We start from the raw sequence: 14,614 nt of genomic DNA on the forward strand, positions 1-14,614 counted from the left end.
ATTTATTTTACTTTGATGATAATATATAAACACTTGAACTGAGTTAACATATCAATTTATTATTTTTATTTTTAAAATTTTGTTTCTTTAATTTTTTATTTAAATCATATATTATACAAATTTATTTTGTTTTTTATAGTAAAGTCAAAATTATATTTTAAAAATTTTAACAACCGATCAATCACAAAGTAACAAGTCACTCATAAATAATAGTTTTCACTCATCACTCTAAGATACAAATAAAAAAAACACATGTATGAATAACTCACCACACTAAAAATACAAATCACGTCACTTTAAAAATGTTGAGTTACAAAGAAAGTACAGAACTTGATAGGGTACAGAAAAACCAAGTAAATCTTGATATATGGTTTAAATCATTATTATATATTTGAAACAACGCAAGTCTAGGAAAATATCAAAATAACATAATTAAAACTCAAATAAGTAACTTTAACATAAAACTAGACAAATATTAACTGCCACACATTTTTTATTTCTTAGAAACAACCATTTACAAAGCTTAAAAACTAAAAGAGACCATTATGGAAATTCTCATCCAAATCACCGCCAAAGAAAAACCATGTCGGAAGCGAGCAAAAAACCAGCCAGTGATTAAGAGATTGAACGGTCCTCGGAGAAAACAAACTTAAAATCAGGTCCTCGAAATGCAAGTCCATCATAATTTTCTTAGGAGCATTACAATGAAAGTAGATGCCACTACTAAAACAGGTAAGGAAGAGGAAGGTTGTTGTGGGGCTAAACGAAAGACAAGAAAACATCTTTGATTACAATTAAAAGGAACAATCTCAAATAGACCAAGATCCAATTTCGGGTCATTTCTTGGTGAACGTAATCTGCCATAATCTCTTTGATCCCTTCATTTATATGCCGGAATAAAAAGAGATTGGGTAGGAAAATGGAAGAGACTTTTTTGTATATGATAATCAAAGGGATCAGCAAAGCTGCGGTAATTCTTTGCAAAAGCACGATTCTCTTAGTCTTCGAGCTTTCATTCCTCAATCCACTCTTTCGTTCCTTCATATACCCCCCCACAAATAGATAGAAAAAAACAGGAATAACGTTTTTAATTGACAAGCTATCAATTCTGATCTCATCTCGGAAAGCAGTGATACCAGACTCCATATACTGACCACTTCCCTTGGTAGTACTCACATTGCCATTGGCATCATCAACATCAATTGAAACATTAGGCATGTCAGCTTCCATTTTGATAGTTTCATCCTGGAGCTTTCTATTTAGCGAAATGGTCCTCCCTCCAGGATTATCTCCAAGTTTGAAAGGAAATTCATTTGGGATATTCTCTCCCTGTTTAGATGTCAGTAACGAAACACATTTTTTAATTAAAAAATGTTTCTTTTCTCATCAAGACATTAGAATTTATTCTCTACCAGCACATAACTTGAAAATTCAAAGACAGAAGAACATAAAAATGAGGCAACACGTAAAACTCCTCTCAAGTTAAACAGAGAAAAGAAAGCAGAGTATTATGCTGACAAAATTCTAAACCACAAAATTAAAAGACTAGATGATATATGTTAATTAAGCATGATTGACCAAAAATCATAGCATAAAAGAAGAACAAAACTCATAATTTATGTTAAAAAAAGGGAGAAAAAAACTGACATCTTGGGGTTGCTCGGTGCAATCGATCTCAGTTTCAAGGACTCGAATCAGATTGTCATCGGCGGTTGGCTTCTGTGCGGCGACCTCTGTTGAGAAGTGTGAAAATGGAAGGAAGTTTCGTAGAGTGGTGCGGTTTTCAACGGAGATAACGGTGGGGATAGCTCTGGGGAAGGTTCTGGGAGATCCAACGGAGCGGACAGCGAGAGGCAAGAAGGATTTGGAGGCTCTGCGAAGTACTGAGTTGAAAGCCATTTCCAGGTTGTTGCTGGATCTGGGTAGGTGGAAAATGGTAGTCTGCTTTTTATATAGAGTGTTCTGGGGTTACTGTGGCGTCGCTGAATCTCTCCTTGATGTTGCTTGTAAGTTGTAAAACGAGCTCTAATTTTCTGACACCCCCAAAAAAACACCACTTTGCAGCCATGGGCCTAAGCTGCATGTGAGATAAGGCCCGATCTATGTAAAAAAAGGCCCAACCTGTAAGGCTTGCCTAGAGCCCAATGAATAATTAAGGTGGTGTTTAAAATTATAGTGTTATTTGTTTTTAAAAATATTATTTAAAAATATATTAAAATAATATGTTTTTTAATTTTTAAATATTTGTTTTTGACATCAACATATCAAAATGATCCAAAATTAAAAAATAAAATTTAAACAAAAAATAAATATTAAAAATATTTTTTAAACACAAAAATAAACACATTTTAACTCCAAACATAACCGCTAACCTGAAAGCCTAATCAGTTGATGTCAATTCATTAGTTTTTATAAAAGATATTGTCTCCTCTTTTATAAAGTTATTTTTTCCTTAAAATTAGCATTATTCATAAATTGAGAATAAAATATATTTTGTTGTCAAATATTATAGTGTTTGTTTCATGTTAGAAAATGCAAAAAAAAGTGTTTTTAACAAATCGATCATGCCTTCATAGCATATATAGTATAAGTTATACTATACATGCTATGTTCGCCGGAGCATATATTGTAGCATCTGAGACCAAGAAAATGGAATCAGGCCTCCTTCTTGGAGGTTGATGGAATATGATTCTTAAGCATGCTCTCCAGGTTGGTGCTTTATTTTGTTTGCTCGGAGCCTTTGAATTAATTTTTATCAGGATTTCTATTATTTTGTTTCCTTTTTTTTTTCATTTTTAACACAAAATTTATTTTTTTCCCATTTGATTCTTCTACGTTAGATTAGTTTGGGCATGGATATTGATTTTACAAAATAAAATAAAAAGAAATTGAATTATGATACTGCAATAATTGATTTCATTGATTACCTCCATCCAATACAAGCATTGATTTGCATGATTCTTTCATTCATTTGTCTTCATCCGAAGATATATTTATGATTCATAATTATTATTATTTTTCTTTGCCAGGGACCATTAGAAATCTGGGTTGCTTGAAGAAGCTATAGCCAGTAGCCAGTAGCCACTACCTCCAAAATAGGGCAAAAACCCTGCCTTGAAATTAAACTTGCACAGCGTACCTCTTAACACAATTAACGACCCTAAATCTAGCTAGACAAATAAATCCATAAATGCTGCTGCGCCTAGCCACCCGTTACGTGTTAAAAAAGTGAGAGAGAGAGAGAGAGAGAGAGAGAGAGAATCTAGTTAATTAGAACTGTTTAAATCTCTGAAAGCAACCCCAAATCAAAACATTGACTCGATGACTTGAAACCTGAAAAGGCATGTCACTGTAGAAATTGAGACAAATCGAAGAGCTAAGTGATTACGTGTAATAGTTAACCACATACGTGTAGTTTTGCTGGAAAGAGGGGCAAGCTGTCTCCGATGAGAGATTTGATTTCGACGTGGAGGTACGTAGACATATCTGGGACCACTTAGTTTTATGGAATTAATCCTGCCAAGCTTTAGAAATATACTTCTGCGTATTTATTTTTTTCATCACATAAAAATATTAAGAAGATGCATATTTTAAAAAACATATATATAATTTAAGATTATGATCATTAATTCGTGATCTAAAAATATTAAAAAGCAATGAAAAAATGATCAAGTTAAACCTAATAAACCTACTGAATTCATGACTCGAGATACGATATAAGGATAACTCAATAGAAAAAAATAAAGAATATAAATTTTCAAAAAACAAATTTCTTCAAGTATTGCCTCAAATTAAATGTTAGTGATGTAATTAATAAATTTAATTTAATAAAAAACTAAAATAGGGCCAATTATATTTTTCATTGGAGAAAAAATATCAAAACAATATAAACCCTGGAAACCCAGTGAAATTGAAAAAACCCCTTTATTCCATAAATTATTTTAAATTTTAAAATTTGTAATTAAGAGAATAAGGATGAAACCTTAAGTATAACAAACCCTAGGGATTGATTTGATTTTTTTTTTAAAGCCAATATGAAAATCAAGTAGGAGAGAAGGAAAAAGAAAAAAACAACAAAAAGCAACACGCACCACTCCGACCACCATCGAGTGCCGCTTATTTGTGGAGGGGACACTGAGATGCTTGACTATCCCACATCTGGGATAACTCTGCGTAAAGGGAGGTGAAAAAAATGACAACGCTCAAGGGTCAATAATTTAATGGCAAAAGATAAAACCGAATAAAAAATTAATTTAAAAAATCGAGCCAACTCATGTTAACCCGACTAACTTGCTACCCGAGATATGAGATGAGGATAACCCCACAAAAGAAAAGTTGAATAAATCACAAAGCTCATAGGTCAATAAGTCAATGTCAAATGATAAAAATATAAAAAAAATCTAAAAAGAAATTTTAAAAAAATACTGAACTCAAACCAGACAAATCATTGAAACTAGTGGAGCGTCTCTACAAACAGTTCCATTGGACTCGGCTCATGTCCTAGAGACGTATCCTGTAAGGAAAAAAAAGTTACAAATTAAATATATTGTTAAATAACAACAAATTAATTAACTATGTATTTCATTTAAATTAATTAGTATATACACACATGTAAACCTAAATTAATAAAAAATCATTTTTACATAACTATGTTGATTGGAATTTTTACATAAGATTTTGTTCAAGAATCATTATTTTAATTAAAAAAATGTTTTTGTAAAAAAAGAAGATAATGAATAAGGAAGGAGGTTTTTGGGTAGAGAAATTTTTTTTTATTCCTTAATTTAAATCATTTCCATTCTTGCGGATACATATTTTAATTGCGTTAAACTTTTATTTAAAAAATCATTTTGTTTATAAAAAATAAGTATCTTCATCAATCAAAACAAAAACACATCGACAAGCAAAGAGAATTTCAACTAAAAAGCATATATATTTTTAAATTTAAATTATGAAGATTTTTATAAATATCTATTCTAATCATTAAGAAAAGAAATGAAAATAAGTTTTGGAAACCACCACGCAACAGCTCGCTATTACTATATAGTTAGTTAAAGACCAAAACTGCATAATCAAAATCATCAGCATTCAACTGTTTTGATAGCAGCACTACAATATTTGACTTTCGTGCATCCACCAGGAGGCCAAGACAGAAGAGAACTTCGCTTGTGATTGTCAAATTAATCATTAATACAGTGAAATCACTCGACGGGGATTAGGTCTATCCAATGAATCAAGGTAATATATATATATATATATATATATATATATATATATATATATCATTATTGCAGATATTCCATATATATGCAGATATTCCATGGGCGATGCTCCCAATACTATGTGTCTTCTATTTAAAGAAATTAATGTGGATTAGAACAAGATACTTATGGGAATTACATGTGTATATAAAACATGATAGTCCTCCATTAGGTTAAAATCCATGCGTGGCTGCCATTGCCCATTTCCCCCATCAGAGTGAAGGTGACATCGTCGCTGTCGTTGCAGCAAATTGATATGGGACGTCACGTTGGGATTTTATCAAATTCTAACACTTATCGATTATTGCCCTAATCAATGTTCTTAACACTTTCGTGGAAAACTGACATGGTTACGTTCATTTCATCCTAATTATTCTAAACTTCAGCACTCACGTGTGAGAAAAAACGCAGCATTTTCCCAGATCTCTGATGCAAGGGAATGCATTTGAAATGATATTTCTTAATTTTTTTATATTTTTAGATTTTTTTAATATGCTAATGTTAAAAATAGTTTTAAAAACATAAAAAGTATATTATTTAATATATTTTAATTTAAAAACACTTTAAAATATAATTTTCAGCATATTTTTGAAAAACAAATTAATAGGAAATAAAATGAAAGTGGAACGGGGTCATCAGTTGACCTTCGCATATATAGTGGGTACAATTTTGTTATCTTAGAATTCAATGGAGCCCCACCAAGTGATGGAGAGCATTAACCCAAAGGGTACCAAGATGATCCATCCCTATCTCTTTTATTTTTGCCTGCCAATGGAAATACCAAACAAATCCTGAGATACTCGTACTTAATGGACCACATTACCATTCCCCCACTTTTAGGTGAAGTTTCTCACTTCCTCTCTAGCTAAATCCAAAAACAATTAGAGAAAAAAAAAAACACGAACCACAGGCTGCATGTTGACATGGGACGTCGTCGTCAAGTTGGGATTTTATCAAATTCTACTGGATCCTTAATATGGGCTTCTGAATTTTATGGTTAGACTTTCGGAACCTTTGGATATTTTCTAATATACACCTGCCTTTTCTTCTTCTTCTTCTGCTTCCTTTCCCTTTCTTTCTTTTGTTTTTATCCATAGCACATTAGTCATGATCACGTAGTTTGTTTGGCACAGCTAGTTCTACGTTGCCTTAATTTAGAATATCCCGGAGGCATGTTGTGTTTGCTTTCAGCTTTTCACAGCTACAAAATATTTTCCAATACGGCTCTATAATTTCCAAAACAACATGCCATTTTCTACGAGCATTCAATTAGCAACTTGTTAGATTAATACATAAATGGAAGGGTAGGTTAGTTTTTTCATCAAATTATATATATTCAAATATATATGGCTTGGGACCTGGGATATCCAATGTTTACTTGCAAGGAGAAAAAATCTACATGGAATTTCCAGGGGAAAACATGGGATTGAAACATCCTTCTTCCCAGAATAAGTCCCTAAAGATAGAAAATGACGACACCAATCTTCCATTGAATAAATTAATAATGTCGTGTCTGATTATTTCATTTTAGGGGAGACAAAGCATATGAACTGAATTGATCTAACAAACATATTAAGACATGACTTTACAGTCCAGGCTAAGATTGTGGAACCCAGGCATCTAGCTCTGGCTATAATTTTATTTTGTGGAGCAGAAGAAGAGAAGGGATACAATAAGAACAAGTGAAACCTCTCAACGAGCTCAAACCAAACTATGGAAACTGAAAAGATGTGTCCTAAGTTGAAAATGAAACATGTAATTAAGGGAGACAGATTTTATACCATGATCAGAGATACAAGTCTTTCATATAATCATGATATTCCAAAGAAATGTTACATGGTTAATCTACATCAACATCAGAAGTAAAATTATGATTTAATTACATCTGACAAGGTCTTCCTTTTGCTATAGCCTCGACATAATCTCCATCAACACACAAATTGAACAAGAGACCCAGAGAGACAGAGAGGACAACAAGGTGCCCTGTATTCCCACCTCAAATGATCAGAGACAGTAAAGGAAAGAGAAGAGATTATAGTCATAGCCACAAAGCTCCGGCATCTTTCAAGATAGGCACCAGCTCACCAGTAATATGAGAAGCAATGATTCTTTCCAGCCCACCAAACAATTTTCCTCCAACAAAAACCACAGGAAACTGCACTTGATCAGCATCCTTCCCTCCTTTAATCATTGATAACGCCTTGATCACATAATCTTCCTCCTTCTCTTCCACCTCGAAGACCGGTGGGTTGACACCTAGCCCTAGTAACAACTTCTTCACAACATGACACATGCAACATCCGCGCTTGCCAAATATAGCGATTGAATTCTCTGACACTAATTTTTGGACATGACTTTCTTGACCATTGGTCACTATTAGCACATGTCCAGCACTAGTACTATTAGCGCCACCATGATCACAGGAGTCACGTCCCGGGAGTCTCCGGTTGCCGGCAGTGGTGGCCGGGGAGTAGGCTCTAAATGGGATTGCTTCCTGCATGAGGATTGATTGATGGACGATGTGATCGAGTGTGACAAATTTGAAAGATTGGAATTAGAAGATTTGTCTTGTCATGTGGAGAAAGAGAGGGAGGGAATGGAGAGGCATTATATTGGGAAATTTGACAGGGGAAATGAGAAGACTCTCTCACGTCAACGGCAGGGACTGTGGGTGACGTGTTTTACATCACAGCTTGGTAGACGGATTCCTAGCTAGTTGCTACATCTCCCTGACCATGACCCTTTCTTGTTTCTTGATATCTGATTAGCCAAGGAGTTCTTGTATCATAGTTAACTAATTTTTACATTAATTAATTAAAATAAAACCAAATTCTTTCTTCGACAACTTGGAATCTTGGATGCAGAAGATCATACAATTGCCGAATATATCCTCTTATAAATGGACGTTAATAATTCTGTAACAAAATTGTAATAAATCAGGGGTGGAGCTAGAAAATACTTTTAGAGGGACAAGATTAAAAAAGGTTTTTCTAGGAGGACCAAAACTTTTAATTTTTACTAGTTTTGGCCCTAAAATTTTAAATTGTCTAAGGAAAGCCAGAATTTCTTTTTTTCAGGGGCCAGGCCCTACCAACCTTCCCTGGCTCTGCCCCTAAACGGAACTATATGAATTTAATGCCTTGTTTAGTATTAGTTGTTGTTGTCGTCCTCGTTTTTCGTTTTTAGTTTTTTTTTAAATAAAAGAATTGTTTTTATTTTGTGTTGTTTTTATAGGGAAAAAAAAACTATAACCACCATCACAATTGGTTTTGAGAAATAAGTTCAAATTCATCATATTTTCTTCACAAGTTTTCTTACTTTATGATGTCTTTTTATATTTTTTTAATGTAAAACTTAAAGGAAAAGTGTTACTTTGACGAGCATTTTGGATAATTTTCCGTTTTCCTTCAAAGATTTTCTAAAAAATAGAAGAAAAATGTGTTAAATAATTAAAAATAAAATATGTTTTCTAGAAAACACAAGTTATCTAATTTTCTAGAAAATTGAAAAGCTATTTCATGTTCTTTTTTTTTTTAGTAATCTACTATACACTACCAGAAAATTGATAAATACAAACGGAAATACCGAGGGAATATTTCCGTCGGTAAATTTCCGAGGGATTTTACCGACTGAAATATTCCCTCGGTATATACCGAGGGAATTACCGTGGGAAAAAAAATTAAAACAAAGCAAAAAAAAATGATGACGTGTCATTTTTACCAACGGAATTACCGACGGAACAAATTCCGTCGGTGATTCCGTCGGTAAATTTGTTGGTAAATTGTGAACACTGTTCATAATGTTAATTACAAAGGGAATCACCGACGGAAAATTCCGTCGGTATTTTCCAGAGAGTAAATCACCGACGGATTGAAAAGTCGTCGGTGTTATTTGGCGGTTTTCTGAAAAAATTCAATTAATTTAAAATTTTCATTTAAATATTACAGACGGAATCACCGACGGATTGAAAAATCGTCGGTAATTTTTTGGCGGTTTCTGAAAAACTTTTACGAAATTGAAAATTTAAATTAAATATTACCGATGGAATTACCGACGGAATAATTAAAAAATATTAATATTTAATTATCCGTCGGTAAAGCGTTCCAATAAAAAGCCTGAATTCCCTTATTTCACAAGAGACAGACCCGTTTCTTCTACTTCTTCTTCTTCTTCTTGTTCTTTTACTTCTTCTTCTTCTTCTTCACTATATGTAAAAAACATCATTTCTTATCTATTTCTTTCTCTTCTTTTCTCTCCTCATCTCCTTCTCTTTTCCTCCATGCTCGGGTATGTCTTCTTTTTCTTTCTTCTTTTATCCTCTTAGTTTTTTTTTTAATTAATATGCTAATGAAAATTTTTTTTCTCCTTAGCTTCACTTGCAACTACATTAAGGTAAGATTTTTCTTTTTTCTTCTTTTTTCATGATTTTTTTCACTATATTTTATTTTATTTTTAATTGTTTTTGTTCTTAATAATTGTATAAATGTTGTTGTGAGATTTTTTTTTTCATATGAGATCAATTTTTAGTAGATTTATTTATAGGATTTTTAAATTTTTAGCAATTGCAACTTCATTTTTTTCATATGAATTAATTTTTTAGTTGAATTAATTTTTTTATTTTATTTATTTGTTGCAAATTTGTTTGAATTGATTTTCTTATTCTTTTTTCCAAGCATTTTGAGTATATATTATACAGTGTTAATTTATGTTAATTTAATTATTTTATAATTTTATAAAATGAATTTTTTTTAAAATGTTTTTCAATAATTACCGACGGAATTACCAACGGAAATTCCGTCGGTAATCCCGTCGGTAAATCCGTCGGTAATTCCGTTGGTAATAAAAAAATTATTACCGACGCGTTTGTTCCGTCAGTAAATCCGTCGGTAATTCTATTACCAACGGATTTACCGACGGACAAAACATTACCGACGAACGATTCACCGACGGATCATTTCCGTCTTTGATTCCGTCGGTAATATAATTACCGATGGAATATGTGTTTTACACCGACGGAAAAATTCCGTCGGTAAAACTGTTAAATCTTGTAGTGATAGAATTAGTGGGTATAGTAAACAGATTTTGAGGCGTGAAGATCACTATTTTTAATATATTAATTATCCCCATTATATTTGCTCCAGGGTTAAATTAATATACCTTTAGAATACATTAAAGTCTTAAAACTTATATACAACATTTTTTATAAGTTTATTAAGAAGTTTTATTTTGTTTCTGATAAACATAAACAAAGAGTTTGTAGAGAAAAGTTAGGGAGAGAAAAAGATTGTTTTCTAATTTATTTATGTCAATATTAAATTGATATTTATAAAGAAAATAACTTTATTTCATATCAATGTGTCTATAGAGTTTAAAATCACATATCTTCCAATTTGTTTGTAGAGTTTAAAGGGCAACTCTTCATTCAAATTAATTGAACAACTAACCTGGCAAGAGGTGTGATGCATAATTAATTAATTCTAAAATTTTAATTCATTAACTTAAATTAATTAATTCTAAAAATTAAAAAATTATTTATGTTACTTAATGTCAAATGCTTAAGTGCCAAGTGCCATCATAGATATATATTTATTTATATATATCTTGATTTTGTCTTTCCTTTCAAATCTTCCCTCCAACATCTAAATCTATTGATTTGGTGTCCCTCACATTATAAAATTCAACAAAACCTCTTACATTTTAAATGTGAAATAAAGTTCTCTATAACTACCTAAGATAACCTAATATACAAGCTATATTTTATATTATCTACTTTAGAAAATAAGAGTTTTATCTATTTTTCTTCTTCTTTTCTTTTATTATTTTAATAGAAACTAAATGATGCTCTAATTTTTATAATTTTGAAAATATATTTTTTCTTGAGTTTCTTCACGGAATTCAGATTATTCGATTTTTCTTTTCGTTGTAGATATGACCCTTCATTCCACGTACCATCACTGGCTGGGTAATCAGGAGATTAGCGTTAACAATTAGTAATAAACCATCACTATAAAGATGAGAGGTAACCCTAACTATTTCTGTAATTGTGCATTTTTTAAGCCCATGACTTCTTCTAAGTTTACATATCTCACGATCACTTGACCAAAACCCTATTGGTTGATTATTTGATACTACACTACCGAGCTAACGATTTTTAATATTAAATAATTATATGTTTTATAAATACAATTCAAAGAGTTGAGGTGAGATGAGTTTAATAGATTAATATATTATTTAATTGTTTTATATCAATTTTATACTATAGCTCATTTAGTTAATGTATGACGTTGATTAGTTAAGGTTACAGGTTTAAGTGTTGGTACTACTAATATTTTTCGTTATGTAATAGAAGAGGCAGACAACCTCCTTGAACCTACACGCATGGAATTTATTATAGCAAGCCTATTATTTTTTTAATTGGTTATTTGTTTTCTTTTTCTTTTTTAATTTTATTTTTTAATGTTGAGTTTTTATTGAAATTTAATGAAATGTTAATGAATCCTCTCTCTTCCTATTGAACCGACCCGTGAGCCGAAACCAAAAAACAAACACCCAATGGAGGGAGATGCTTGAAAATTATCAACCCAGAGTGGAGAAAAAGGCCGTTTCGGGACAGTGAGCCGTGTTCACGTCATCCGTATAAACAATGTCGCCGGTGACACAACATTCACCGTCACGAACCGTACCTCACTTCATCATCTCGACAATTGGATAATATTCGCTGATGAGACCAGTTCCATTTCTCATTGCTGACGTTGCACCACATAGATCATGGGACCCACTTGATAAATGTCTTGGATTTTGGTTGGAAGTTGTTTGACGGAGGTGGTTTGTTTTTTTAAAGAGTTTTTTTAAAAAAATATAATGAAATAATATTTATTTATTTATTAAAATTTATTTTTAATATTAGTATATTAAAATAATAAGAAAATATTAAAAAAAAATTTAAAATAAAAAAAAATAATATTGTTTTAAAATATACTCTTAAAATACAAAAATAAACGTTATTAATGCCGTGATAGAGAGATTGCAGTTGGATTTTCTGTTCTTTACAACGTAAAAACACAAACAACAAAAACATGTTTTTCATTATTTCATTGCGTTTTTATTTTGGGTTCTAACTTCTAAGTATCATTTATGCTCCCGTTCAAAAACAAATTCCCTATATATTTTATCGTCAGAGTTTTTACAACTTCATCTCCTCTTTTAAGACTAGAAACTTAAATATAAATAAAATAAAATTTTAGACAAAATCATATAATTATCAATTATCATAATTAAGAAACTAAAATAAAACTTAAGAAAATATTCCTCATGGCAAAGTTTGCCAAAAATGTGGTGGATGAACAATACTTGGAAAAAGAGGGCTATATTTTTCATCCACTTTCAATTTTGATCATTTTATTATTAACTTTGATTAAATAATAAAATCAAAATATTTTTCATTAAATTGAGCATTTATTCAATGTCAATACATTTTTAGAATGAATAATAATCAAATAGAAAGCTAATAAAAATAAATCATTAAATTTAATTTTAAAAAATAAATTATTGAAGAATGAAATTAAATTCAATATCACTATGATTCTCAGGCATGTGTTTTGGTAGTGTTTTGTTGTTTTTCATGGAGAACATCTTCACGTTCAATCTAAGTCCACTAAATTTGTTATTTTTTTGTTGAAATTGTTATTAATGTATTGAGATTGTAGTGAAATATTGTAATTTATATTGTATTGAGATTGTACTGATTTTATAGCAATATGGAAACTATTTCAAGACTTCTAAAACCCCTTTCATAAACTATTATTGTGCTATTTATTAGAATTTTATTATTATTCTTAATTTACCCCGTTTAGATTTGTTTTTCTAAAAAAATTATATAAAAAAATTCCCTTGCTGTTTAGAAAGGATTACAATGCTACTAGTTGGAAATTTAAAGTTAGCTAATACACATATACTTTCGTAAAAAGTCTTTGATTCAGACCTTTCTCTCTCTCTCTCTCAAAAAATTATAGAAATGTAAAAGAGGAATTAGGCTTCATATATATTTTGAAACCCAACAATCGTGTGTTTAAAAAACAAAATAATTAATTATTTTTATATTTTTTAAAAAATGATTTCTATGTATTGAATGCTTATTAATTAACAAAAAAGTATCATGAAACACTTGTGATCCAAATCCAAACATGTAAAGTAAATTCTCAATCCATAAAGGTAGATAGTGATAAAATCGTGAAAAGCATTCACATAGAAATTATGTTTTCATGGCTAGGATAATGGATGGTGTGACTGGGTTAGCCATTAGTTGATAGGCTTACTTGAAAAAAATAAGTCCCTTGAAGAATAAAAAACTCTTTAATGCTTTAGTCATTAGATATATGTAGAGTAAAAGATATACACAAAGATAAAAAAAATAAAAATAAAGTAAATTTTAGGGAATGTGTATCTATACATGTTGGCATAAAAATTTAATGATCTAGTTTGGTTTAGCTTTTAATGCTGTGACTTTAGTTAGCCTTTATGGTTTTTTGATGGATTTGGTGGCCTTTGGCTCGTTTTATTGTCTAGAATGGCATGATTAAGGCTTGTCTTGCTATAAATCACTCTGATTTATAGGCCTGGTTATGCTCTAACTCACCACTAGAAAAATAAACTATACTGAAGGAATATTCCAATGATGAAAAAGTTGTTTATTTGTATACACCAATGCTTGTCTAGTGACGGGGTGTATTTATACACTAATGCCTTAAAATTGTTTCATGGAAAAAGAGACGTATTATTTGTTGAAAAATTGGTATTGATCATTGATTGTTGAGTTGGTCATCCATAGAAGAAAAGATGTTTTAAAAAAATCATTGGCTAGCCATGATTGTTTGTTGGTTCATATAACATGGATGGTTGTTGCACTAAGCATGCCATTGTCACAAAACATTATGTATACTCTACATAGAAAAACTTGTGTGTACATAGAAAAAATATGTATGAAAAGTTTATGAGTACGACTCATAAAAACCTGAAAAATGCATAAAAGGCCATGCCAAATACGATTAGACAAACCATGTCAACACCAAGTTTGTATGGAGTTTCAACCTGAAATTTCAGCCATTTAGACTAAGCCTAAATGCTTGAAAAATTTTCATCCATTTGGGTTAGGAACAATTTTTTTTAAGGAAAAACTTCTTTCATTTTTTTTTATTTTCTTGTATTATCATTTCCCTTCCCAATTCTTTTAAAATGACATGTTTACAAAACTCTTGACTATAAAAAACAAGAAGAAAAATACTTACTATATAAATATTACCTTTTTTGCTTGCATGAAAATGTTACCATGGCTAGACCTGTATATGAATTTTATT

At 30.9% G+C, this 14,614-nt stretch overlaps 2 protein-coding genes across 2 annotated transcripts; both read right to left on the reverse strand.

Annotated features, from left to right (window-relative positions):
- Nucleotides 1-471: 471 nt before the first annotated feature.
- Nucleotides 472-2,011, reverse strand: LOC7470248 (uncharacterized protein At2g39795, mitochondrial). The gene is made up of 2 exons (XM_002305072.4): nt 1,648-2,011; nt 472-1,329 (listed from the first exon to the last, which is right to left on the reverse strand). The coding sequence occupies exons 1-2, from the start codon at nt 1,897-1,899 to the stop codon at nt 760-762; spliced, it is 822 nt and encodes a 273-aa protein (XP_002305108.3). The 5' UTR covers nt 1,900-2,011; the 3' UTR covers nt 472-759.
- A 5,023-nt stretch (nt 2,012-7,034) lies between these two features.
- LOC7470247 (glutaredoxin-C9) lies at nt 7,035-7,962 on the reverse strand. The gene has a single exon (XM_002305071.4). It carries the CDS (start codon nt 7,759-7,761, stop codon nt 7,300-7,302), a length of 462 nt encoding a protein of 153 aa, XP_002305107.4. The 5' UTR covers nt 7,762-7,962; the 3' UTR covers nt 7,035-7,299.
- Between the last annotated feature and the right edge of the window lie 6,652 nt (nt 7,963-14,614).

The sequence above is a fragment of the Populus trichocarpa genome, chromosome 4 (assembly GCF_000002775.5).
Source record: "Populus trichocarpa isolate Nisqually-1 chromosome 4, P.trichocarpa_v4.1, whole genome shotgun sequence".
In the NCBI taxonomy this organism is placed as follows: domain Eukaryota; kingdom Viridiplantae; phylum Streptophyta; class Magnoliopsida; order Malpighiales; family Salicaceae; genus Populus; species Populus trichocarpa.